Here is a 27,368-nt window from a genome sequence, read left to right on the forward strand (position 1 = left end):
GACTTTGTCAGTGTCCGTGTTTGACTCGTTCTCTGACTCTAGTCCACTTCATTCACTTCTTTGGAGGAGAAGCCAGATGTTGTAGCATGTAAAGATATTAAGAAATAATGAGAGGGGAAAGAATTGTGTGTTTTTTTCTATGCAGTCTTTACTTGTTGGGTTGCCTTATAGATGGATTTCCCATATACAAACAAGTGAAGATGCACACGCAACAGGGGGATAGAAAATTTATTGCCACAGTAGGGGGGGTTTCTCGAAATATTGCAAAAAAGTCTTTACACTTATTGGTTTACTAATGAAAGCCAAATGTGAAAAAGTGCTATGGAAACAGACATAACCAATAAATCTTGACATAAATGAGGCATGTGAATTAAATGTCAGCTGAAGTTATGCTCCACTGAAGGGACAAAAAAGGGTGGCAGATTAAAACATCAGATATATGAAGAGACTGTAACATTCCTCAAATTAATACATGAAGCAAACAGAAATGTCATATTTACATCATGTTTTCTACATGGTTTTTCACCAATTGAAGTTTGACTAGTGCTCTTTTATCATCATCTTCTTGCGCCCTCTTCTTTTGTAATGGTTTAATTGCACTCAACTGGAAAATACGTACTAAAGCTGTTTATTTCACCAAACTCAAACCAGCTCCTCCTATTCCAACTCCTATAACAGTAGTGGATAGAAATGTGCGTTAATTTGCATTTTTGTTTGCAGATTTTCTTGAAATTCAGATGAAATTTATTCTACATTTGGATGGAAACATGGATGGACATTTTCCCCATGTAGAAATAAAGCAACTAACTAGTAAAATTACTGGTTAGAGGTAAATTTGTATGTGGCACTCATTCTCACAAATTACCAAAACTTTTTTAATCTTGTGCCACACTTAGGAAGACGTCTGTTGGCTCTAGCTAGGTAACTTGATACAATTGTGAAAAATGGCAGCTAGTAGTATAACACAGACTAAACAAAGTTAACTGCTGAAAGTAGTCACAAATGAACTGTGAGTGCATTCCAGACCATTAACAGGCTAAAAGCACAGAAGCCCCTCTCACACAGGTAACATTTGCAATAAAAAAACGAAACAAAAAACATTACATTAGCTCGTATCAAATGCCTGCAGCACAAGTTAAGAGCACAATAGCTCCCTCATTTTGGGTGTTGTATTGGTAACCCATATGAAAAATCTCATATGAAAATCCTACTGTTTACCATCAAAATACACCAGATATAACATATATTGCACATGTCTTACATTAGCACAAAACCACATTTTATTGGAGCAGGCAATTAGGCCTAACTCCATCTGTGTCAGTACAGGGTTTAATAAGTATTCTTATCAGCCACACAAGACACAAAAGATTACGAAAAGTCTCTGCACACCTGTTTTTAATTATTTCTCACTTAACTGTTACAAGAACAACAAATGAATGCATTTTCCACCTAATTCCATGGGTCTGCCACCTCCATCCAGCCCCACAATGAAACTTTGCAAATGTTAAAAATGTTCTTACCTTGGAACAGACATTTCTTCCTCACCAGTTTCTGTGCAAAGACAAACATAGAAAAAAGTTAATTTTCCACTCTGAGCTAACAGCAAGTGTTCCTCATTGTGGCACTGAACATTTTCCACCCATGACTTTTGTGACTTGTGCAGTGTAAAGCCCAATAAAAGCTTTATATGTATATCTCTTCATAATTTCTCAGTCATTCTGATTTGTTCCAACCCTCACAATGATGTGGCATGGATGTCTGTTATTTACAATAATCAGAGGTGAAATTAATATTAAAATTACATTAATCTGTAGATTCTGTAGTTGAGTCAGAGGATTACTGGCAATTCTTGTGTATACTAAAATAGTTGGAGTTGATTATTATTGTTAGATCTGGATGCAATCAGCCATATTGTGTGTATTCTGAGTACATTTCTGTGCATTAATTGCGCATATTAATGCATGTGTGTATATGGCATGTTCCTGATTGGGCTCAGGCAGCCATCTGACCTGTTCCTATTCTGCAGGTGTATGCTGAGATACCTCTGAGACAGTCCTGATGTGCTATTTAGGACTAAAAATAACTGTAGGGAATATGGAGTTTTGCTGTAATCGAACCCACCACAGACATCTCTTAGCCTTTCAGAATAATGAGCAGAAACACACACATACCTGCATAAATCAATGACACAAAAGGAATCATGGAGAGCCCATGACACCAATCTCTGCAGCACACAGACCAGAGAAAAGGAAAACAAGAAAAAGATGAGTGAAAACAAAGCAGAAGAGTGATAAGTAACTAGTAGGGCCGGCTGTGGTTGTGTAACCAACTGAGGTAGAATATGTATTGATCAGCTGCTTTCCCGCTGCTTTCTGCCTCATTATCAGATGACACAGAAGACTGCCTTTGGTCAAGTTGTGGGAGTGCGTGTCATGTAGGCAGTGTACCAAGGAGTGTTTACACTTTGGTGTCTTTGATTTGTGCTGTACCAGACACCGATTAGCCAAGATTTACATTTAAAACAACGTTTGTTAAGTCGCTATGACGCTGAATGAGGTTACACAATGGTGACTGAGCCTATGATGTATTTCAATATTTATATATTTGCAGTATTTTGAACAGTGTGACTGTGACAACATTCCCTGAAAAATGCTGTATTAAGTTACTGCTAATGCGAACTGAACCTTTCCTACTGCTGCAGATTCACATTAAAATCATTTAACTGGTGCAACACGAGTTGACAGGCCCAGTTGATTCTGGTTTTGTATCAAGATGAAAAGAGGGAAACATCTAAGTGACTTTGAAAGAAGGTTCATTGTCGGGGCACAGATGGCAGGAACTTCAGTCACAAGGCTGCTCAACTGGTTAGTGTTTAAAAAGTTTCAATAGTGACTAAAGTGAGATCTGCATTTAAATCTATGGGAAAGACGTCAGTACATAGGGTTGGGTCCTCTTGTCGCCTTAAAAGGACACTGCAAATCAATACAAAGCTGTTCCCAGTGATCACCTTTATGCTATGATGAAAGATTTCTATCCTGATGGGAGTGGTCTCTTCCAGGAAGACAATGCCCTCATCCATTGGGCATGAGGGGTTTGTTGAGTATGAAAATGATTTGAATCATATGCTATGACCTTCACAGTCACCAGATCAGAACCCAATTGAACACCCCTGGGAGACTTATTTTAGACTGACGAGTTAGACAGCACTCTCCACCACCATCATCAAAACACCAAATTAGGGAATATCTGTTGGAAGAATGGTGTCCATCCCTCCAATAGAGTTCCAGGGACTCAGAGAATCAAGGCCAAGGCACACTGAAGCTGTTCTAGCAGCACGTGGCGGCCCAGATAGATAGATAGATATGTACACTATTCAGCCAGAACATTAAAATCGGTAACTGGTTTTAATTTTTAATGTCTTGGCTGAATGATATATGTTCTGTAAATTTTAGGATCTTTTTCTGGAATGTTTTGCAATGAAAAAATCTTCGAATCTGTCTGTAGTTTGTATGACATTGGTTTGGAAGAAAAGCATCAAAGAATGTGCTGATGGACTGAACAATTGATAGTGTATTTCTGGTAAAGGTCATTCTCTTTCTCTTTCTCCTCCCATAGTCTGCTCCTCAGCACCATGAACAAGATGAAGAACTTTAAGAGGCGTTTCTCTCTATCTGTTCCTCGCACTGAGACTATTGAGGAGAATGAATTCACTGAGCAGATCAACCAGCTCAACATTCAGCACAATAAGGGTAAGAATCCTTATTTCCCTTACTAAAGTGTCATTCAGCCATATGTGGCACCTGTTCATAACTTTAAAGATATACTCCCTAATTTTATTTCGGGACCCAAACAATTTTTTAAAAGATGGTGCTGTGTTTTTAAAATCACTGAATGATAACATTTTGAACATGCAATGCCAATGTCAAAATCTATACATTGCTGCTAGAATGGTAAATGTTAAAGCTGAACTAATCAATATTTTGTATTAACAATGGATCAAGCAAAAATGTGGAATGTGAATGAATCACTCGTAGTGATGAACTCACAGAGAATTATCACTTGACATGCAGTTCCCCAAAGCTTTAAAGGAGCATCTTAGCCTCTTTCAGCTAATTTTTTTGGTTTAATGGCCCACAACTCTACTGTTTTGCTTCACACATAGCTTGTGCGACACCTGCCCAGAGTTAGTGACTAGCTGTTAAAATAAGGTGGAGGATTTAACAGCTAAATAGCCAGATATTTCCTTCAGAAGTTGGTGGAGACCAAAGCAGAACTAAAAGGAAAGCAAATATTGAACTTAAACTAGGTACATCCTTCTTGTGATCAGTGGTGAATGAAATACCTGAAAGCAAAACTTGAGTAAAAGTACAGATGTCCTACCAGAAAATGTTAAATATCTTAGCATAAAAGTTAAAGTCACCGATTAGAATATTACTTGAGTAAAAGTCTTAAAGTATCTCATATTTATTGTACTTAAGTATAAAAAGTATTTTTCTGATGATGAATGTACTTAAGCATTGAAGGTAAAAGTACAAGTAAATGCTATTAATAAAACACAAGCGGTAAGAATTTTGAGAATTATAAAGTTTAATTTTTTAAGCATGTACACCACCTTAAAAATGGAGCCTGCATTATACTTGAAGAAAAACGAAGTCTTCGCAACGTAAAGAGTTTAATGCACAAATTCCAGTTTTTCTTTCCTTCCCATTCCTGCATTCATCTGTTCCTCCCTCCCTCCTTCCCTCTTAACGTCTTTCCCTACTGTAACAACCAAGTCATTACTTAAAACTAAAAAATTTGCAGATCATCTTCAGAAGAAGTTGTTTTTCAAAATTGCAAGAATTCAGTCTCGCTTTTTTTGGGCTGAAGACAAGTCCCGCGATGCTAAACAACCTTTCACAGGCCGCTGAGGCAGGTAGAGGCCTGTTCAGCTTCAGAGACAGCTTGCACACAGCTGAGAAGGATTTCAGCATGTCCATGTGATCTGCTGAACGTAGTCAAGTATCCATCCACCTCCACTTCTTCAGAGCTGTATTGTGCTTGTGACGACTGCAGGGCAGAGAACAAGTCATCTTCATCAGATGAAGTGGACCTCATGGCTGATCCTGCATGGAGGTTTCTTACTCGTGCTGCTTGACTTAGTCCATTCCTGAAATACGGTAGAGTGAGAATGAAAATATAAGTGATAGGATTAATACAACTTTCTATCATGTCATGACCGAAACCTAAGGTACTGAACAGTTAAATTTAGTTTAATTTGAGGTTTATGAATTAAGTTTCATGCACTATCCAAGCATCCATAATTGATTTGTGAGTTTTCCAATATTACTAAATGTCAAAATGTGCTACCATACACTTATTTTTCGCTATCCCTATGTTATCTTACCCATTCTGATTTGTGGCATTACCCCTTTGTTCAAGTTGTTCGTAATTTTGAAAGAAGTATCGCATCTGCGATCAACTCAGGGTCTCCTAACGTGTGGCCAACACGATTGTTTATTCCATCCTGTAGAGCCTCCACCAGAGGCTTGCAGTACTTCAATGGTAACTTCACTCGGTCAAGTCTGATGGTCAGCAGGTTGATAGTGGGAAGTAGCCACCCCATCTGGTTATTTGATTCTGCTTGCAAGATGTTGGTTGCCTGGGTGACTGGGCTCATGGCGGTGACATACTCTGTTACAATTGCGAATTCATCTGGATTAAAACTGTGATGAAAATAAAAACAACAACACCTTTTTATAACATTATAAAACCACTTTATCGGATTCAACAAAAAATTGCTGGATAAGTAATTAAGAAAAGACACTACAGATGAATAGGGTAAAAAAAATATTTCACTTACATTAAGGCAAGTATTTTTTTGTATTACAAGTTTTCTGAAATTTTATGTTTATTTACGGAAATGATGCATTATCTAAATATATGTGCTACTTTGCATACATTTCCAGAACAGAAATCTGAACATTTAATACATATTAGAGTCTAAGTATTTTACAGAGGGGATTTTTGGATCTCTTTTTGTCAGTCCTTAAATCAGAAAATACTGACAGCCAAAAAAACTAAATTTTCACCTTGTTTTTAGGAATAAAATGTTAATTTAAGGCTATGAATGATATAAGAGCAACCCCCTCTGTAAAAACAAGTTTGGTGTATGTAAGTGCTACTGAAATGGAAATTTCTGGCTCAAAGTATGAGAAAAGACTAATTTTGAGAAAATGGCCTTTAAAAATATGTATTTTAAGATTTCATACATTTTTATTGGAAACCATTATTTACAGATACAATATCTGATACAAAGGAAATGACCATATTTGGATATGACTATGTCGTGCAGGAGAGAGCTTTACAACAATACCTGTAATGACATGGTGCAGACAACCATCGCGGTACTGCATGCTGAGTTGGAATGTTAACCTTTGGTGAATATAGGAGAAATCTACAGACGCAACTAGACAAATTGTAGTAAAATTAACACCTAAATGTGTATTTCAGGCATCTTCGTTCCACTAGTCTGAAAGAAGACATGTTATGGAAGCAAAATAGCCCAAAATCTCAAAATTAACCAGTGCATGAAAAAAACAACGTTTCTGCCTTCCATGTCTCACCTTAACTAAAATGGACCAATGATAAGTGGAGGTAAAATGTGAAACAGTTACTATTACCAAGGAAAGCGTGGGGAAACACATCAACAGGTCTAGAGACATTCAAGACATTGTGTAAATTAAGATGAAATAATAAAACATACATAATTCTTACCCACATTGGAATCTCTGATGGCCCCCTCTCCCTTGTCTTTGATTATCCTCAGCAGTCTTTCCTTGCCAAGAACAAGGAGCTCGACCTGGTAGAGTTTGGGCGTAGCAGCTGGAGGGAGCAAGCATCTTCAGCACTTTCGGCCGTGAAATGTGGATCTTCCACATTTGTTCCAAAGTGCATTACACTTGCCAAATATTGAACAGTACACTTTCTTGTACGTCTCATTGGATGTTGCTTTCATGGCATCAGCCATAGCTGTTAGGTAGTAGGTGACAAGCAAAGTGCTGGTGCCTTGGACACTGGAACTCAAAACCATCATCTTCATTCAGAAGCTCTGACACATGATTAAAACTCCACTTCTTCACTCCCTCGTGATCCTCTTCATCCTCTCCTGGTTGAGATGCATCTCCATAAATTCCAAACTGAATTTTTGTTCTCATCTTCACCAAAAACCAAGAGCCTTTATGAAGTTAGAGCTGTTGTCTGTTGTTTTCTCAGAATTTTGAACTCGCAATTTATGTCAATCAGGGCGCTTGCCAAAATTTGTGTGAATCTCTCAGTTGTTTACAGGTTAGGGCTGCTGAGCATCTTTTGAGAGTGTCAGGGTCAATCCAATGGGCAATAACATCAATGAAGCTCCGCCTTCTGACTCCCCTCATGGCCTCAGTCTCCTTCTTCATTCCCTTGGAGGCATCATCAATCATGGAGTGCAGGGTCAGCCATTACATAATTTCTTGCATTAGGCAGAAGTTCCTTCACAAAATCTCTAAATGGTTGTGGTTCAACAACACAGAACAGCTGAAGCCATACTTTACGGCGGCTTTGTCAATGGACCTATGAGACACAGTCCAGGTGTTCACTAAAGTGGCCTGCCTGCTGGTGGAGGGAGTCTCGGGAGCCCTTTTTCTCGTTGTTGATGTCAGCTCTCCATATCTTTTAAGGTGGTGTACATGCTTTTTCTGAAACAGTGAGAGAAAGACATTTTCTAAGCATAACAATTTTAGCTTCAGGACTTAAAAGCTACTGAACAACACTAAAAGTCAATGACCATTATTTAACATATTATCTTTACCCAATCTGCAACTGCAACTAAGTTAATGATGTGCATCAACTAGCCCTAGTTTGTCCCACTGATGTAATCATTGTTTCAAGTCGTCAATATAGCCCAATATCCCATAACCACTGAATTTTGACAGAATTTATACTAAGTAAAACATGGCGCTTTTGAAGATGTGCATAATCCTGGACACTCTTCTGTAACCTGCCACTACAACAAATATTTCCTCCACTGGTGTAAAACAGAAATTACCTGAGGAAACATTTGGCCGGCAGGTTATACCAGTAAAAGTGTTTCACAATTATGGACATAGTCTTCATTAGTTTTGAATTGAATTAACTCCAACAAACTTCAGTGGTAAATGTTATATCTGTGATTTGAATGTGATCAGCAACGTTAGCTAGATATCTGAACAGGCTTAATGCTACTTATGATAACTAATAACATCAACGTTGCAGCTTCACGGGATTAATCTGTATTTACCTCAATGTGTTTCTTTAGGTTGGATGGGGAGTTTTTAAAAGCCAATATTTCCGTACTTTTGGGTAAGCATAAGAGGCACTTACAAAGAATCTTTCAATCCAACATGAGAAAATATTTCTCATAAATATGGCCACAGGTGTTCGTCTTCATCACCACCTTCGTTTGTCGCCGGAGTAGCAGGTGCCATCGCTATTTCTGCTTCCATCATGAAATCAGTCTCATCGTCAAGTGGAATTCTACTCATGTAGTCGCTAGCATCTGACATGCCTGGGCTTGGTTGAAATTGAAACTTAACAGTGGCTTTGAGAACGCTTGTTTGCGCATTACTGTGATTAACCAATGATTTAACATGCAAGCTCGGACCACTGATTTGCCAAACCTGCTTGCTTACAGTCTGTGTTCCAATATCATTAGGCTACCAAATTTCTCCTGATTTTTTTTTTGTAGAATTGAAGTAATGAAGAAGTTAGGGGGAAATGTATCATGTACATCCCATTTAGGAAATGTTGGTGAGTAAAAGTGAAAGTTGACAAATATAAAAACTCAAATACGGATACTCCCAAAAAATACTCAAGTACTGTAATGAGGTGTTATTACTTTATTACATTACACCACTGCTTGCGGCACGCTCCGCAAACATGTCCATGCAGACTCAGCATGTGCCTCTTGAAATTTGAAACATCAAGGTCTTTGACCACACTTACTGTGCGCAGCTCCTTGTTGATGACTAGCACATTGGTCTATGGAAAGCATACATTTTCCACCTCCTTCCAAACACAATGATAAACAGATACCCACCTTATTCATTAAGACCAAAAGAACACAAAAAGAAAGGAGAACCCAGCACATGTGCTGTACAACACTAACATACAGAAGTTTTAAAAGTTTTAATGAAGAACAGCAGCCTTCAGCAGCCTTCCTGTGTTCTGCTGTGGACTGGTCCACAACGCCCACTACAGTGTCAGAGAGCAATGCATCTCCCACACACATTAATTGCTGCAGTCAGTCAGAGCACACACACCTGCAGAGAAAATCATGCACAGGTCGCTGCATGTAGCATACTGGAGACCTTAACCTGTCGGGTGGTCAGAAAGGCAACTCTAAACGAATACCGATGTCACTCCTAGTGTGCTGGATGTGTAAATAACAATAACAACTTCATAAGTGGATAATATATCAAATCTCTCATCTTGGTCAAGGAAAAAGAAAAAAAATTGTTAAATTGGATGAAACGGCCAAAATTAATTGTAGGTTTGTGATGGATATAAATGTATGTCTCCAGCATAAAATTCTGACATGCAAGTATACGTCCATCTATAACCCCAACTTCTACAACCATATTTTCCACCTAGTTAAATAAGCGGTAATTAAAGGAAAAATCTGAAAAATGAGTAGTGAAACAGAACGACAATGCCCCCATCCATAGGGCACAAGGGGCCACTGAATGGTTTGATAAGTATGAAAATTATATGAATCATATGCTATGGCCTTCACAGTCACCAGATCTCACCCCAATTGAACACCTATGGAAGATTTTGGACCGTCGTGTTAGACAGTGGTCTCCACCACCATCATCAAAACACCAAATGAGGTAATATCTTTTGGAGGAATGGTGTTCATCCCTCCAGTAGAGTTCCAGAGACTTGCAGAATAAATGCCGAGGTCTATTGAAGCTGTTTTGGTCGCTCGTGGTGGCCCAACGCCTTACTAAGACACGTTTGTTTCTCCTTCTAATTTGTCACCCATTTGTGTATACAAAAAAGGTGATATGTCAGTGTAGTGTTCACAACTTGTTTCCACTTTCCCCAAATGGGCAAAAAAACAGGGATTTAAGTTTCTGAAAGGGTGGCCGCAGTGACTGAAAAAACATTTTATAACCAATGAAGCAATGGTTAGATTAAGCACATTCAAAGTCCTGAACCCTGAGCTCTTCTACTTCCTTGTATCTTTAGTCTCAATAGCTCATGTCTAATAATAGAACACAAACTGCAATCTCATTCTCGGTTTTAATACCAAATACAAAAGCCTTCCTTCCTTCCGTGTCTGTAGGAAACCCTCACAGATTAACCAGGGCTTTTCCGGCTACGGCTGGTACCACCACCAGCACTCAGTCACAGAGGATCAGCGGGCTTCAAAGGGGAATGAGAGTACATTCATGATTAGTATTTCAAGTGTCTGCTTTATTATGTAGAGTTTGACTGTAGAGATGGAAAAACAATGATGTGAGCACATGGTATGCACCTTTAAAACACAGAGCCACCTACGTTCATCCTACACCTTAAACACCACTGTGCATTGTTGCTTATGGCTACAGGTTATTTGCTTTAAGGGAAATAAATTGTAGATTGTTTCTTTATGTTTAGATACCATTAAAAACATGCAAAGTCAGAGGAGAAGCAGATCATGTGGGATGCAAGGTCAATCAAAGTGAACAGACATTGCTGCCAAATCAAGTGCAAAAGCATTACAATGTGAGCATGACGTACTGTAATCAAGTGGTTTCATCATCACGTTACAACTCAAGTTAAGTAATCAAAACCAGGCAAGTAAAGCGTCTGCCTCCTACTGTATGTGAACATAGAGTGCAGTTAAGTGAGTCTGTTATTCAGCTGCCTGATGGAGAGAAGCAGCTGGATATGTAGTTTAACCCCCCAGAGCACGTCTCCTGCATCACTGTCGGCTCCTGAAGGTCAGGAAAGAGGTAACCAGACACACACACACACACACACACACACACACACACATACACACAGACAGACAGACATGCTCCCACAGCGTTATACAAAGTATACAGTGCTGTTGAGATGTAAAACATCATCTGACATTTGTGCAGGGATTTAATCATCACATGCCTAGAACAAGATATGTCCCCAATGGTACATGTATGTTTTAGTATGGGATCCAGTTGATATCAAAGTCAGTGTGATGTATGTTAAAGGAGTAGTGTGACATTCTGGGTAATATGCTAAATTGCTCTCTTGCATAGAATTAGATAAGAAGACTGAAACCACTGTTGTGTGTGTGCACAATATTTATTATTTACAACAAAACTGCAACAGCAAAAGGTTTTGTCAGATGGAAACATAGTCACTGGCTTGATTATATTCAGTCAACGTTTGTTTTGTTTTTTTGTTTTTTGGTGCACAGCTGCCAGACCGGAGACCAGGGTTCGCATGTAGAGCCCCATCTGTGGTTTAAGCAACAAAAGCGCTTTGATTAAGGTTAGGGAAAGATTGTAGTTTTGGTTAAATGTAATTAAACACATTGCATCTGAAGTCAATGTGAACGTTTTCTGTATTAAACCAGACCACAATTTTTCCCTAGCCTTGACCAAGTGCTGTGAGAGTCTAAACATAACAGTGGATAAATTGTTGTCTGTCAGGAAATAGTTGTGGATTGAACAGACAAGATTCAATTGGTTAATTAGTGACCTTTAGACATGTTGGTAGGCAGATTTTTTAATTTTGGAAAGAGCTAGGATAGCTGTTTTACAGTGTTTATGCTATGCCCAGCTCTAGCTTCAGATTTAGCACACTGACACAGTGTTATCAATGATTTCAGTCATTTCAGTGTATTTCCTAAAATGTGAAATATATCCTTTAACATACACCACAATGACAATTAATATCTACCTGACCCAATAAAAATCACGTATCTAATCGCTAATAGCTCTAGCTTCATATTTAATGTACAGGCATGAGAGTAGTATCTATCTTCTCGTATTACTTTTGGCAAGACAGCGGATAGGGGTATTTTCCAAAATGTTGAATTATTTATTTAAAGACTTTGAAAATTTGTAAGTTTCATAAAATTTAACTGCAAAATAACTTCTCAGCCATAGCAAACTGTTGTTGTCCAAGATATTTAATCAAATGATTACTAGATCTAATGATAGATATATACCATGAGACAATATAAATTTTTGTCATATTGTTTATACTACGGTATCTCTCCTTTAACATCTCTGGATACGTATTAGGTTGTTGGTCAATGGTCAGTGCTGGAAATCAGTTCATATGATCACCTAAGGGTGGATTGGATGTACCTATCGAGCACCTTGATATGACGGGTATTGAGTTTACTTGATTTACCAAAAATAGACATTCCCTTGATGGAGAACCTTAGCCATAATGCCCAGTCCTAACGATAACCATGAATACAGGAGACTGTATATACGTATATCCATAACTGTGCATACAAATCCTATTAGATATACAGCTCTCACCAGTATGGCAAGCGTGAGGCGTGAAGTTCTTCAGTCTGATCTGATTATTGGATTCTTTGATATTGTCCAAAACAAGAGCAGATGGATCAAACTGACAAACTCAAAGAAAGTCAATCAGTTTTAGCTCACTTGAGCATGATGACCCATTACCATCCCCTAAGGATGCATGTACACTATATGCACATACAATACAGTGACACATGAACACAAACATACACACACCATTTCATTACAGTTAATCAGATATTGTAAATGTATCTAGATTCATATGAACAGAGGTATAGTACACTCTCAGAGCTTCAAAAGTAATAGCGTGAATAATTACTGTATGTGTGGTTGTATGTGCGTGTGTGTCAGTGTCCTAAGGGGTAGCCACAATTTACTGCCTGACTTACCACTAATATTTCACATTAGGCAGAATCCCCTGTTCACTTTCCATATATTAGTCCATTTAAAGCTGTTTTGCTGAGCTTCCAGACAAGCATGCTAATGTAATGTTGAAAGTAATCACATAAGCCACCATGACACATCAGCAGTCTGGTGAAAGCTTTGCCTTGACCGGAGTTTAAAACCAACTATCTCTGCAGATGATATGCTGCAAGAAATTAATCCTAATTATAGGAATAGCAAATAAATTATTCAAATTCAGCTGATTTAAATCAGTTCTATGTAAAACTGAGTTGGCTGCTCTTTACTTGATTATTCACCTCATCAGATTTCTTTAAATTATTAAACTCTCTGGCACACTCACATAAAGTCACAAAGCCTTTATTGTCTTGGTTATGATGCCTGACTGTTGTCCAAGGCAAACTGCCATTTGCTCTTACAGGAATAGCACTATTAGCCACTGTTCCCGTCGACCTACCTCTTCTAACATGAGGGTTCTAGCTGTGCCTCAGTTAATGCTACCCTTTGAAGTTAAACCTGCATGAATTATTGTTTTTGGTCGGGGCATCGCAAAGAGCTACAGTATAAACACAAAACTGACATACTGACATACCTTATAAAGTTCTTATTTTAAATAGGATAGAAAACGGATGCCCGATTACACATCCAGCAGCAGCAACATTAGTATTCATTTGGAGTAGTGTTTCTAGCCAATTTAATTTTACCTGGTGAATGTACACTCAGGTGGAAGTTCATTAGGTACACCTGGCTAAGACTAATGCAGTCTAATACAGCAGTCCTGCAATACATCCTACCCTTATGATGGTTATAATGTTCAACTTGTGGTGAAACTGTTTCAGAAAGGTGCTAATTCATCTCTATAGGCATTCTAGAGGCTATAGTTTTTGGTGTTGTTGACTGGTATTGTGTTATATGGGCGAGGTGTTTCTATTATTTTGTCCACCCCATTTATATCAATGAGGTTAGGCTAAATAACAGAAACACCTCTCTGTATAATGCAATACAGTTCAAGAGCATCACAAACTATGTACTTAGCTATATCACTTTCATGAAGGGAGGATTTAATGCAAAACTGTTGTATGTGACTATTTATCTGCTAAATGCTCCATTTTGTTCACTAACTAGTCACTAACTAGTCACTAACTTTTTATGTACTGCTGCTGCTGGAAACAACGCTGAGAGCTGTGAGAGGAAAACAGTAGTTTGTTGCCTGCCATAAAACCGAAACATTGAGAAGACACTTAACATTGAAATAAACTAAAACTCTCCCTAGAGTTAAAGGGAACTGTAGAATTGGGTGATCATTCTCTGTGGGTTTCCCCACTCCAAACAACCTCTTTCACATTACACATAGTAATTTGACCCATTGTGGACTTGTGCAGCGTCAAGTTGACTCACCACTGCCGCCAATCATTGCAGTCTTCATCTTCCCTTTGCTGGTGCAGTACTGTTTTTTTTAGTCAAAATATTACAGTGAAACCATTAGCAGAAATGTGTATAGCACCACTATATCAAAAACCCTCCTGGTATCTTTAAATATAAAAGTTTTTCTATTCAAGATATAACCAAGCCTGAGAACTACACCTTTAGATAGACACTAAAATAGAGTCAGTCAGGCTATTGGGCAATCAGTCTGCCACTTTGGTACAGACTGAAATATCTTGAAAAACTAAACTAACTCTGGTGATCCTCTGACCTTTCGTCTAGTGTCACCGTGCAGTTAACATTCGTGGTTTTTAGTGAAATGATTCAACAACTGTTGGATGGGTCGTTGTGAAATTTGGTTGAGAGATTCATGTTCTGCACAGGATGATTTGTAATAACTTTGGTGATCTTAACTTTTGATAAAGTACCATTATCAGGTCAAAATTTAAATTCATCTGATATTCTGGTTCATGATCAAAAGCCCATCAGTCTTTTTTATAGTTTGTGTTGAGTGCTAAGTAGTAAATATTAGCATGCTAACATGCTAAACTAAGATGGTAAACATATCTGTTAAATATCAGCATGTTAACATTGTCATTATGGGTATATTAGCATGCTGATGTATTTAGCTCAGAGCTCCACAAAGCTCCTCTGTGCCTAAGTACAGCCACACAGAGCAGCTAGCATAGCTGTAGGCGCTTGTTTTTGTTTAATATCCACAGCATTTTTGTCCAGGTTTATGAAGAATTGAACTGAAGATTAAAGTGTTCAGAAAATGTGGGTCTGTCCTAGAGCAGGGCACTTAACATTAGGCTGCGTGATGACTGTATTGACCAGCTTTGTAGATTTAAATGTGAGTAACACGGTGAATATAAAAACGATCTTAAACTTAGCCTGGATGTTGATTCTGCCATTATTTGTGTAGCTCATTTATTTAAAAAAATAAATAAATTTATTTCCCGCAGCCTCTTTCTCCCTCTCACTTTAATCACAATTTCAGATGGAAATGCTACAAATTCATCATGTGGCATATCATATTGGATTGCCATTTTCCTAACAAGATCTCTAGCAGGCATCCATCCATATCTCACAGCAATCAGGCACAGTGTCACAGTGTGTGCATGTGTGTGTGTGTGTGTGTGTGTGTGTGCGCATGTGTAGATATCAGTGTCGCCTCTACTGACCCTAATTAGCATCAGGAGATCAAAGGAGCGCTGTCGCTGTGATATTCAAATGACTAGCAAACAGGTTGTCATTTCATCCCCCCAGCCCATTTAGACTGTCAATCAATCTGACACAAAGGAGCCTGTCAGAAGCCTCACTGTAGTGCTGTTAAAAACAACTTAATTAATACTAGTTGTGTATATTTGTTTAATTGACGCAACACTGTTGAATTTCCCGTGTATAAGAGAGGCCATAGTCCAAGCAGTGAATATTAATGTTTGTGTGTATACATATGTGTGTGTGTGTATGTGTGTGTGTGTTTTGAGGGGAAGGCTTTGATGAGACATATCAGACTTCCTCCTTAACACCAAGGCCAGCTTCCCTTGTCAGCCATTGTCCCCATGGAAACAAGGAGTTAAAGCGGTTCATGCTTCAACCCAGGAGGGAACGGTTATAATGGGTACATACACACACATACACACACACACACACACACACACACACACACACACACACACACACACACACACACACCTTGAGGCTGCCCATAAAATGAAGACACATGTCTACTTCACGCCCCACGCTTGCCATACCGGTGAGGCAACCAACACTCACCATTGAAACTGGAGATCAAACTGCAGCTGAAATCTCACAGCACGTAGCACTCAAAAGACGCCAAACTTATAATGAGGATCAAAGTCCATTCTTACCACTACAATGGCTGGTAGTTGTCACACTATGATGCTGGTGTGCTCACAGTACACATTTTTGCTTCCAGCCTTAATTTTGAGCTCCCCTACATTCTTGATAAGCCTCATCTCTGAAAAGAAGCAGCTAAGAGTCAACAAATAACCCTTTCTCTGGTCTGTGGAGATATATCGGTATCAGTTCATTTGTTGACAGATAAGTAACTGTTGTGTTTATGTTCTTTCATTCATTAATAGAGAGTTTCGTTAATGTTGTCATCATTATCAACAGTCAGCATCAGAAACTTATAGGAAAACACAAGCCAACACGGTAGCTGGCATAGCCTTGACGTGTAGTGACATTTTTGAGAAACGGCGTATCATACAGTGGCCACGCCATAACCCTGTAACGCAGAACTGTAAATCCCTCTTATTTTTGAGATCATTTAGAAACAGGGACACAATTATACGGCTTGTCCACCAGAGAGCACTGAGAAGTTGATTTTTCAACTGTAAAATGTTCAGCTCATATCATGCTCACAATTCTCTAAAGTAGCATAAATCCACATTTAACTAATCACAATCACATTTGACATAGTAAGGCATTAGCATTCATTTGATTTTTTTTTCTGGCAATCTTCTATGATACAATATTCTCTTTCCGTTAAGGTCTGTTTCGGCTCTCACCAACTCCTGAGAAAATGTCTGGCTCTTTAGAGGCTAAATGATCCACTTTGTCTGTCAGCTAGCTACTATCCTTGTCAGCTGTTTGGTTCTGGGCAGGTGGCATACATTGGGTTCATTAGACCTTTTTTGCTGAAAACAGTTGCCTGCTGCCACTACTGAGAAATTGGGATAAAAGCATTGAGACTACATTTGGTGACAAATCTCTCTAGGTTCGTCACTAACTGTGATCCCTTTCAAACGGCACATATTTCAACATTTTGGGAAATTCACTTATTTGCTTTCTTACCGAGAGTAATGTGAGAAGATTGATACCACTCTTATGTCTGTATGAAGCTGGAGCCAGCAGCTAATTATTTTAACTTGGCTTAAAGAGTGGAAATGGGGAAACAGCAAGACTTTCTTTGTACAAAAGTAACAAATTCCACCTACCACAATCTCTAAAACTCACAAATTAACATCTCATAAGTTGTTTGTTTAATCCATAGAAAAACCAAAGTGTAAAAATGACAATTTGCCATTTTACAGAGGGGTTATTTGCTGGACTAATTTTTGGTCCCAGTCAAGCAATAGTCTGGCACATAAACAAACCAAGGTTTTCATACTTAGTTCCTTGTACAGAATAAATGTACAAGATATAAAGTTTTAATCAGTGAGCTTTAGATGTGCTGGTAGGCAGAACTTACCCTTGTACAGAGCCAGGCTAGCTGTTTCTGCATTTCCAGTCATTATGATCAGCTAAACTAATTGGCTACTGGCTGTAGTTTCATATTTAACGTACTGATATGCGTGTGGTATCAATCTTCTCTTCCAGCTGTCGGCAAAAGTGCAAATAAGTGTACACTCAAAATGTTGAACAGTTCCAAATTTAAGACGATTTAATTGCTTATGTTAAAATATGAATATTGCCATGTCTTGCCCACCAACTTTTTAAATTTTCAAATACCAAAAATCCAAGTATCAGTTGGGCTCTAGTGTATACGGATGTATGTGTGACACTGGTTTTTAGGTGTGTGTGTCATGTAAGCTTACATGCATTGTGTACCTATACATGCAGATTTATTTTTGTACTTTTGTAGCTGACCCTTTAATTCAGAGCATCTTTCAGTGTGATGTCAGGACCTACTTGGCATTGAAATACTCATACATACATAAAATGAAAGGATGAAGTTTCTTCGGAAAGAAAAACAAGAAGAACTAAAAGTAGAGAGGATTTCATTGAAAAATATATCTTATTAATGACATTATTCACTTAATTGCCACATGAAGGTTAGGGTCAAATATACAGCTCTGAAGCTGGTTGTATTTAATGATTCACATAGACAAGGGATGGATGTTTGTCTTTGATGTTGAAACATCAGTTGTAGTTCTCTGATTAGAGATGAAAGTCTCTGTAACAAACACCTAAATAAATGAGTGGAGAAACATAACATAAGCAGATGCTTCCCTACAGGGTACAAGGGGTCACTGAATGGTCTGAATGGTCTTCACAATTAAAATATTCACAGATTTTAACCCAGTTGAGTGGTTGAAGCTTGTGATTGCCTAACAAGATGGGTTTTTCCTTTGTCACCCATCTGTACATCTGCAAATGCTGAGCGATTTTTTTTTTTCTACATCAGGCCTGACTCCAGACAGACTAGGTCCTCCATCTCACGATGCTAGTCCGGTGAGCCCTGAACCAACCACACCAGGAGCTCAGTCTCCATCTCACCTCCACTACCAAAGCAAGGCCCAGCACAGACGTTTCTCCATGGAGGTAAGTAGGGTCTCAAAGAGCAGCTGTAGGGGAACACAGGTTAATATGACAGATGAAGGGTTAACAGGCAAAGTGTTCACTTTGGTTGTGATCATGCTGTAGTCACAAGCTGTCAAGCTTCTTTTCCACAGTAATTTAAGTGCTGCTGATTAAGCACCATCAGAAAACTGTCTAAGTTCATACACACATTAAAAGCATTAAAAGCTTGTCTGAAATAGATATCAACAGTGGCACAAGTAGTTTTTCTCCTGTCTAAACTCCTTCCCAGGAGTCATTTCTCCATTTCCACATCTCCCACCTCAATGAAGATGAGTCACCTTGGAGGTTTTTAACCCTCCCCGCAGCACCAGACTTTTTATTGGAAATGTGAGAGAGTTCACAGTTCCACCTTTTCAGAAAATTCCCTGTTGAGCAGATGTGATTCACTCCAAATCTTTCAAATGCGCCACACAACTCATACCAGACAGGCAAGCGAAGCTATGCCAGAGAGAAATGAGCACTCATGAAGGACATGGTGCTGTAAAGATAACTGTCGTGGTAATGTGTACATCTTTCTGAAAAAAGGGTTTACAAGTTGTTACTAATGGCTAGATTGTGGATCTATGCTTTATAGATCATTACACCATTAATAGAGACAATTTCATGGTTGCCTGGCTGTGAAAAATCCTTTTGGCTGGTGGACAATGTGTTTTTAGTTAGCTTTTTAGCTAATTCATCAGGACTACTGGAATGGACAGTTCAGCCACCTACCTTCGGGAAAAGAGCTGCAAAGCATTCAGACCAACATAAATTTATTAACACCTTATTAATATTAACAAGCATAGAAATGTCCTATTATTGTAGTGGAAGAGCACATAATTAATTAATGACTCATTGTACACCCACATATACCACCAGTAGAGGTGTACAGGGCCTTTAGCACCGTGCACCTGATGGTTTATCAAGTGAGAACTCATAACTCTGTATTGATCTTGTCACTCTCTAATAAGCCCTTTATGTAGATAGTTACATTATGACCTCGTGAATATGCAGACGGGTGTGTCATGTAATCTAGTGACATCTGGTGACTTAGCCAGGCTGTAGACACTTTCCACTGAAGAAAATGGGGAAAAAATAGACAGCTAGCTAAAAATACACAACGTATAAATAAGAGTTGCTGGAACTCATTTTTTTCTTCCTTAGCGGAACCCAGCTGTTTCCCAAGTGTTTGTGCCAAGCCAACATTAGGCTAATCATATACTAGACCTCTCTTCTGAAGTTATTAATTTTCACATCTAGATATCTTAAGACTGTTAAGATAGCAAGACCTACTTCCTAAAATGAAGTAACAGGATTTTACTGAATAACTTAATTACTGAATATGAGATTATAAATGCTGGCGCTACCTGTTAGAGAAAAAAGAATCATATTATGATAAATGGTAAATGGACCGCACTTATTTAGCTCTTTTCTAGTCTTATTGACCACTCAAAGTGCTTTACACTACTGCCACATTCACCCATTAACACACACATTCATACGGCGCTCTACTGTACAAACAGCGCTTTCTACACACATATATTAACACACCGATGGTACATCAGAGGCAGTTTGGGGTTCAGTATCTTGCCCAAGGACACTTTGGTATGTGGACTGGAGTAGCCAGGGATCGAAGCACCGACCTTCCAGTTAGTGGACGACCCGCTCTAGCTCCTGAGCCACAGCTGCCCAACATTACTGTTAAACAATGCCAAACGCAGTCATTAAAGCGTTCATGAGTTTCTATGCAATCTGATCTGCAGTTGTTCATGTTAGTAAGATGTGAATACATTGATTCTGGTCTGGAGCCGCAGCTCTTTTTCAGGAGGCAAGTTGTTAGACTGTATCTGATGATTTAAAAAGCTAGGCTAATTAAAAGGCAAAGCAAGTTATTCAAGGGATGTACACCAAGGGGAATTTTCAAAACCTGGGAGTCCAAAAGTTGTAATTTATGGTTTATAATTCGTTTAGAAAGCCTTAATGAATGATTTAATCACCCTATATGTAGAGTAGCTGCCACTCCAAGCCCTTTTGTCTGGAGCTCGACCCATATATTGGTTGGCCAGTACTGGCGGATGGAGGAAAGAGAACATAGCTCAATACAGGTTCCACATAAAGATGTATAATAATAATGAGACTAATAAAACTAATAATTATAATAATATGGATAATAATAAGACTAAATGATAATAATTAGACAAAATATAATAATAATAATGATAATAATAATTGAAGCAGTGGGTGTTGAGCAGGATCATGGGGGCAGTAGGTGGTTTGCAGTCACAAATCCAGACTCTGCAGCATCAGGGGCAGAAATACCTGCAGAAGGCGACAGAAAGAGAGGAGAGGGAAGAGAAAGCACAAAACTACGGGAGACAGAAGAAGCAGAGTTAGTAGCCAGAGCCGAGTTGGTTTAAAATACTCTCAGCATTGCCTGCAGCGCATGTAGCGCATCACAGCTGTCTTCATGGCAAGTTGCTAACTAGTTTGTGAAATATATTGCTGGAAAGTTAATAAACAATGACCCTATTATTTTACCTTTTCAATACAACTCTAACATACAGTACATGTACAGTATTATATTATATTATTTATATATATATATATATATATATATATATATATATATATATATATATACATACATATACACACACACATATACATATACATAAAGAATATCAGTCGATATACCTATATCAGAATTTTTTACTCCCTAAAATCTGTATTTGCGTTGGCCCCAAATATCCAGTATCAGTCGGGCTCTACTTTTGTCCTCTTTGCGCCCTTAACTCAACATCTAGACGGACCATGTAGCAAAAGTGGCATGTTAACAAAGCATTAGTGTTACATTTGCGTCTTAAAATGTCGTACCATGTAAAGAAATTAATGTTACATTGATAATAATAATAATAATAATAATAATAATAATAATAATAATAATAGTCGTACTGGTAACGATATGATGTAAAGACAGAGATTTAGCATAGTGCATAATGATCAGATGACCTGTTTGGAGGCTGTTGGTGTCTATTTATACAGTTCATAAGTTTTTACTAGAGCCAGAAATAATGTAATTAGCTGAGTGAAACACTTTTGAGCTAATTTCTGCACATAGATTCTTTCAAAGTGTGCAAGTCTCTTAAGTATCAAGGGTATTCATGAAAATGGACGGTCAGCAAACTTGGTAACTAGCTTAGCATAGCTAATGGCCATATGGCGTGAGGTTTGATCACCAGTTAGGCTAAGCAGCAACAATATTAATAATTTTGTATTAAAAATTTATAATAATCCAGAACAGACAGATAAACAGATAGGAGTACCTCATGCTGTAAACCCTGCCGTCTGTTGACTTCCTGCAGGATGTCAGTAAGCGCATGTCCCTTCCCATGGACATCCGCCTGCCTCCAGAGTTTGTCAAGAAACTGCAGCTGGAGAGTGAAAACTCACCGCTTTGCAAACCTGTCAGTCGCATGTCTCGACGAGCTTCACTGGTTAGTGCTCTATATTACTACACGTTGTACCGTATTTATCTATGATAAGCTCGTATTCAAATGACTTTAGGCCTAAAAAAGTGTTAACTTGACAGTGGTCATTGAGCACTGTAACAAACATATCGGCTTTTATATTTTATAATCCATTTGATAGATTACTCTTGAACCAGTGAATGTCTCAGTTCATATTACAAAGCATATTTACTCTCTGAAAATGACAATCCCTCTTATCTTGGCTTCCTGTTATTATTTTTTTCCTTGTGTATTAATATTATAATGAGTCCATTATTTTCTTTGATTTTTTGAGCGGTTCTCCATTTCCGTTTCCTTACATTAAGAGGAAACAAGGATTTGTGCTTAATTAACTTATGAAAACATTAACCAATGTCTGCGAATGTGATCTTTTCCAATGTGTAATCGGAGGAGGGAATCATAACAGATTAATCTGTGTTTTTCCGTTTTCCCTCTAGTCTGACATAGGTTTTGGGAAACTGGAGACATACGTGAAGCTTGGCAAACTTGGTGAGGTACGTCCCTACCAATTACTTACACATTCACTTTTTAAAATTTATCAGACGGTAAATGAAGACATCTGACACAGTACAGTGAGGGATTAGCGATGCACTACTACACCCAATGCTGCAGCCACTGAGCAATGACTTGAGGCTAAATTGAACCTTGTCAAACCAGAATAAGCCATCTCTCTTGTGTATTATGTCAATCGTGCTGACCACAAGTTGTCTGCAAGTCTTCATTATACTAATTAGGCTGGCAGTATCAAACCTCTCAGGGGAAACAAGAGGGTACACTCTTACACTGATCAGCCACATAGGCTGTGGCTGATCAGGGTATACAGTAGCTTTGTTTATATGCTTAAAAAAGACAATCTACAGTTTACTCCTGTCTGCTATCTTGTCTTAGTTTTGCATTTGTCAGAACAGTTATTGCCTTAAGGAGTAAGGAATGGTTAGTAACAGAAGCTGTCTGCATTAGTCTCAGTCACAAGGCCCAGCATAAGATAACACTGGAAAAGATTTGGTCTCTTTTTAGCCTGCAGTAGTTAATGTACAATTATTAGAACAGTTACAATCAACAAAATAATGTGCAAAGCCAGTATACTGTATATATAAATCATAATCATGAATGAGAAAGAAGAGCTGTGATAGTCATTAATCAAAACCCCAATAATCAGATCCTGAAGAAATGGATAAGCATTGTATTAATAGTTCAAATGGAAGCCTGTTTAAGATGCTTGCATTTCCTTAAAGTAATGCTTTGATCCTGCTCGTGGATGATAGTGGTTAAAAACTTTTAAACTCATCCAGTCAACTTGAATTAATTATCTGTTAAGCTTTATGTTTATGTGCTACTGTATAGAAGACGATGAGAAAGTAAACAGGCTTACTGCCAGGAAAACTGATTCCAATCAAATTAACTTCATTATTATGTTCCTATAAATAGCAAAAAGGCATATCTGTTGGCATATGAGTAACAGTTCATACAGTTTTAGTATATAATATTATCAGAATGTCACCTAGAGTTGTGTGTGTGTGTGTGTGTGTGTGTGTGTGTGTGTGTAGGGGACATACGCCACAGTGTTCAAAGGGCGAAGCAAACTAACAGAGAACCTGGTGGCGTTGAAGGAGATTCGACTGGAACACGAGGAGGGAGCACCATGCACTGCTATTAGAGAGGGTACACATACAAACCAGACACACACACTCACACACATACGCGCAGATGTTCGGTCAAGGTTGAGGACAATGTTTCCTGCCCTCCGGTAAATAATAATTCTATTTTAAGGCCAAACATTGCATGACACTTAAGTTAATGTCCATTTACATGTGTGCTGTTGCTGTGTTACTTAGCGTCTAAACTGGGCCAATGATGAAGTTGCCTTGTAAGGTCTGGCCCACACAGATCATAGCAATATATGTTCACTCAGAAAACGGTAATTGGTTAGAACTTTCTGATTTTCCTCTTCAGACAATCCTTTTACAAGCTGCAGAGGAAAGAATTTAGAAATATTCTTCAATATAATGTGCATAACAATATAAAGTGTGTGTATATAATCTAGTTGCACTTTTGATTAAAATGAAAAATGATCAGTCTATAGTTTTAATGTCAATGTACAACATATCATAGAACATTTTCCCACTATAGTAATAACTGTCTCCTTGAAGTATCCTGCAGTATCAATAATTGGTCGAATAGAATAGTACGGACAAAACTGTTCCTACATTTGGTCATTTCATAGCCTTAGGTGAGTGCTTATAACTGACGAAATAAACTCTTGTCCTCTTTGCATGTAATGGACCTGTGCTGGTGCATTAGTTCATACAGACAGTCCATTCAGAACTGGGGATAACAGTAGATTTACAAATTAAAACCACAACTGACATAAGTGTTCAGGCCCTTTACTCAGTACTTAGTTGAAGCACTTTTGGCAGCGATTACAGCCTAGACTTTTCTTGGGTATGACGCGACAAGCTTTGCACACCTGGATTTGGGGATTTTCTGCCATTCTTCAGATAGAGACGTTCTGTGGACAGCCATTTTCAGGTGTCTCCAGAGATTTGTTCTATTGGGTTCAAGTCAGGACTCTGGCTGGGCCACTCAAGGACATTCACAGAGTTGTTCCTAATCCACTCCTGCATTGTCTTGGCTGTGTACTTAGGTTCATTGTCCTGTTGGAAGGTAAGCCTTCAGCCCAGTCTGAAATCCTAAGCACTTTTGAACAGGTTTTCATTAAGGATCTCTCTGTGCTCTGCTCAGCTTTCCCTCAACCCTGACCAGTCTCCCCCTCCCTGCCACTGGAAAACACCATGATGCTGCCTACACCATGCTACACCATTGGGATATTATTGGGCAGGTGATGAGTGGTGCCTGGTTTCCTCCACACATTATGCTTAGAATTGAGCCCAAACCATTCAATCTTGGTTTCATCAGACCAGAAAATCTTTTTTCTCACAGACTGAGAGTCCTTTAGGTGCTCTTTTTGCAAACTCCAAGCAGGGTTCTATGTGTCTTTCACTGAGGAGAGGCTTCTGTGTGGCATTGGGTTCTTGGTCACCCTTCTTACCGAGGGCCTTCTCCCCCAATTGCTCAGTTTGGCTGGGTGACAAGTTCTAGAAAGAGTCCTGGTTGTTCCAAGCTTCTTTCATTTAAGGATTATGTAGGCCACTATAATTTTGGGATCATTCAATGCAGCAGAAATTTTTTTTAACCTTCCCAGACCTGTGCTTAAACACAATCCTGTCTCTGAGCTCTGCAGGCAGTTCATTCGACCTCATGGCTTGGTTATTGCTCTGATATCCATTGTCAGCTGTGAGATGTTATATGTATAGGTGTGTGCCTTTCCAAATAGTAATTCTCCTTCGAATATCAAAAATAAACTGAGAAAAATGTGAGACCTTTTAACAATAGTGTTGCCTTCATCATGAATGTATGATCTTATACTGTTATTCTGAACTTTATGTCCTTAAAGAAAAATTCCTTTATTTTCAACCTGGCCTATTTCCCATTGCTGTGACTGTTTTGACTCTATGGATTGTGCTAACTTTGCACTCGCCACCTCTTTTGAAGCATGTGGGGAACCTAGGACTCTTGCAAAACAATACACACTGAGGCAAGGTGCGTGAACCTACTACAGCCTTCCAGATAAACATGATTTTTACATCAACCATTTCAAACATTTGTCGCTGAGACAGACAATACAGGAGCACTCTGGAATAGCGATAATGGTTAAATAAATAATCTACATATGTAGAGTTGACTGTTGGGTTCATCTGGCCTTGGTCTTTTCTTCCAGTTGATTTTTGGGAAGTGAAACAGAGTCTTCAGGACACCCATGTTGATCAAGGGCCACTTTGACCAAAGCAATTTGTGAGCTTTGTGTGCATGCAGATCACAAATGGTGCATTCATCCCATTTCACAAATGATTGTCACTCACAAGTTGCAGAAACATTTGCGAGCCCTACAGTCTTCTTCCGTGAGTCACAGTTTTGGTGTTTCTTTTGATTAGTTAAATTTGTAAAAACTTAACGCAAGAGGGAATTATCTCATGTAGCAAGTCGAAGCTGGTATGTTTGGTGAAAGGGGCCAAACAGCTGCAAATTTATTACTTACACTCCTGGGACCTCAGTTAAACAAAATCTTTTTATGTTAAACCTCAGATTCATTGTCCTCCAGTGGCGATTTTGGTGATTTCTATAAGACACAGCAGCTGGGTTTAGACTAAACCACAAGTATAGTTTATACTGCAGCTGTCCTGTTCTTCACAGCATCAGGGTTTATTGACCACACAGTTTTGTTGCAGACAGCACAAGTTTAAACCCTTTAATCATAGCTAAGCTATTGCCATAGCAGCATCTGTGAGGTGTTAGAAGATTGTTTTGTTGTAGTTTCTACTGTTTTGCGGGAGGTGCATTTTAGGTGCCTGAAGAAAATTGCACGACTCTTGTCTACTTCTTTTGTCCACACAGTGTCTCTGCTGAAGAACCTGAAGCACGCCAACATCGTCACACTGCACGACATCATCCACACTGACCGCTGCCTCACACTGGTGTTTGAGTATCTTGTAAGTACATTCAGCATGCAGGCGTTCTAAAAGGTGTTGACTTTAAATACAAAAGTGGAATATGGATAGCTCGGAGTGTGAATACTGTAGCTATTTTGTCTTCCAGGACAGTGACCTTAAACAGTACTTGGACAACTGCGGGAATCTCATGAGCATGCATAATGTCAAGGTGAGCCACACACAAGGAAATGACTCATCAGCAGCTGCATCAGATGTCAGCGTCAATAACCACATACCCAAGACAGACAGAGACATGTAATTATTTACAGCTGCACACGCACACGCACACGCACACGCACACTCACACGCACACTCACACGCACACTCACACGCACACTCACACGCACACTCACACTCACACTCACACTCACACTCACACTCACACTCACACTCACACTCACACTCACACTCACACGCACACTCACACGCACACTCACACGCACACTCACACGCACACTCACACGCACACTCACACGCACACTCACACGCACACTCACACGCACACTCACACACACACTCACACACACACTCACACTCACACTCACACTCACACTCACACTCACACTCACACTCACACTCACACTCACACTCACACTCACACTCACACTCACACTCACACACACACTCAC

At 38.9% G+C, this 27,368-nt stretch overlaps 1 protein-coding gene across 3 annotated transcripts in view; it reads left to right on the plus strand.

Annotated features, from left to right (window-relative positions):
* cdk18 (cyclin dependent kinase 18) overlaps window positions 1-27,368 on the plus strand; it is a 61,798-nt gene that overhangs the window by 18,909 nt on the left and 15,521 nt on the right. The window contains exons 2-8 of one of the 3 annotated variants that reach the window (XM_040116145.1): window positions 3,616-3,749; window positions 18,511-18,647; window positions 22,028-22,159; window positions 22,630-22,686; window positions 23,740-23,854; window positions 26,645-26,739; window positions 26,846-26,908. In XM_040116145.1, the coding sequence (XP_039972079.1) occupies window positions 3,616-3,749; window positions 18,511-18,647; window positions 22,028-22,159; window positions 22,630-22,686; window positions 23,740-23,854; window positions 26,645-26,739; window positions 26,846-26,908 (733 nt within the window). Of the gene's footprint in view, window positions 1-3,615; window positions 3,750-9,858; window positions 9,888-15,921; window positions 15,979-18,510; window positions 18,648-22,027; window positions 22,160-22,629; window positions 22,687-23,739; window positions 23,855-26,644; window positions 26,740-26,845; window positions 26,909-27,368 lie in introns of those variants that run through there. The other 2 variants (XM_040116147.1, XM_040116146.1) reach the window with 2 other exon arrangements.

Source organism: Xiphias gladius, chromosome 21 (genome assembly GCF_016859285.1).
Source record: "Xiphias gladius isolate SHS-SW01 ecotype Sanya breed wild chromosome 21, ASM1685928v1, whole genome shotgun sequence".
Classification (NCBI taxonomy): Eukaryota; Metazoa; Chordata; class Actinopteri; order Istiophoriformes; family Xiphiidae; genus Xiphias; species Xiphias gladius.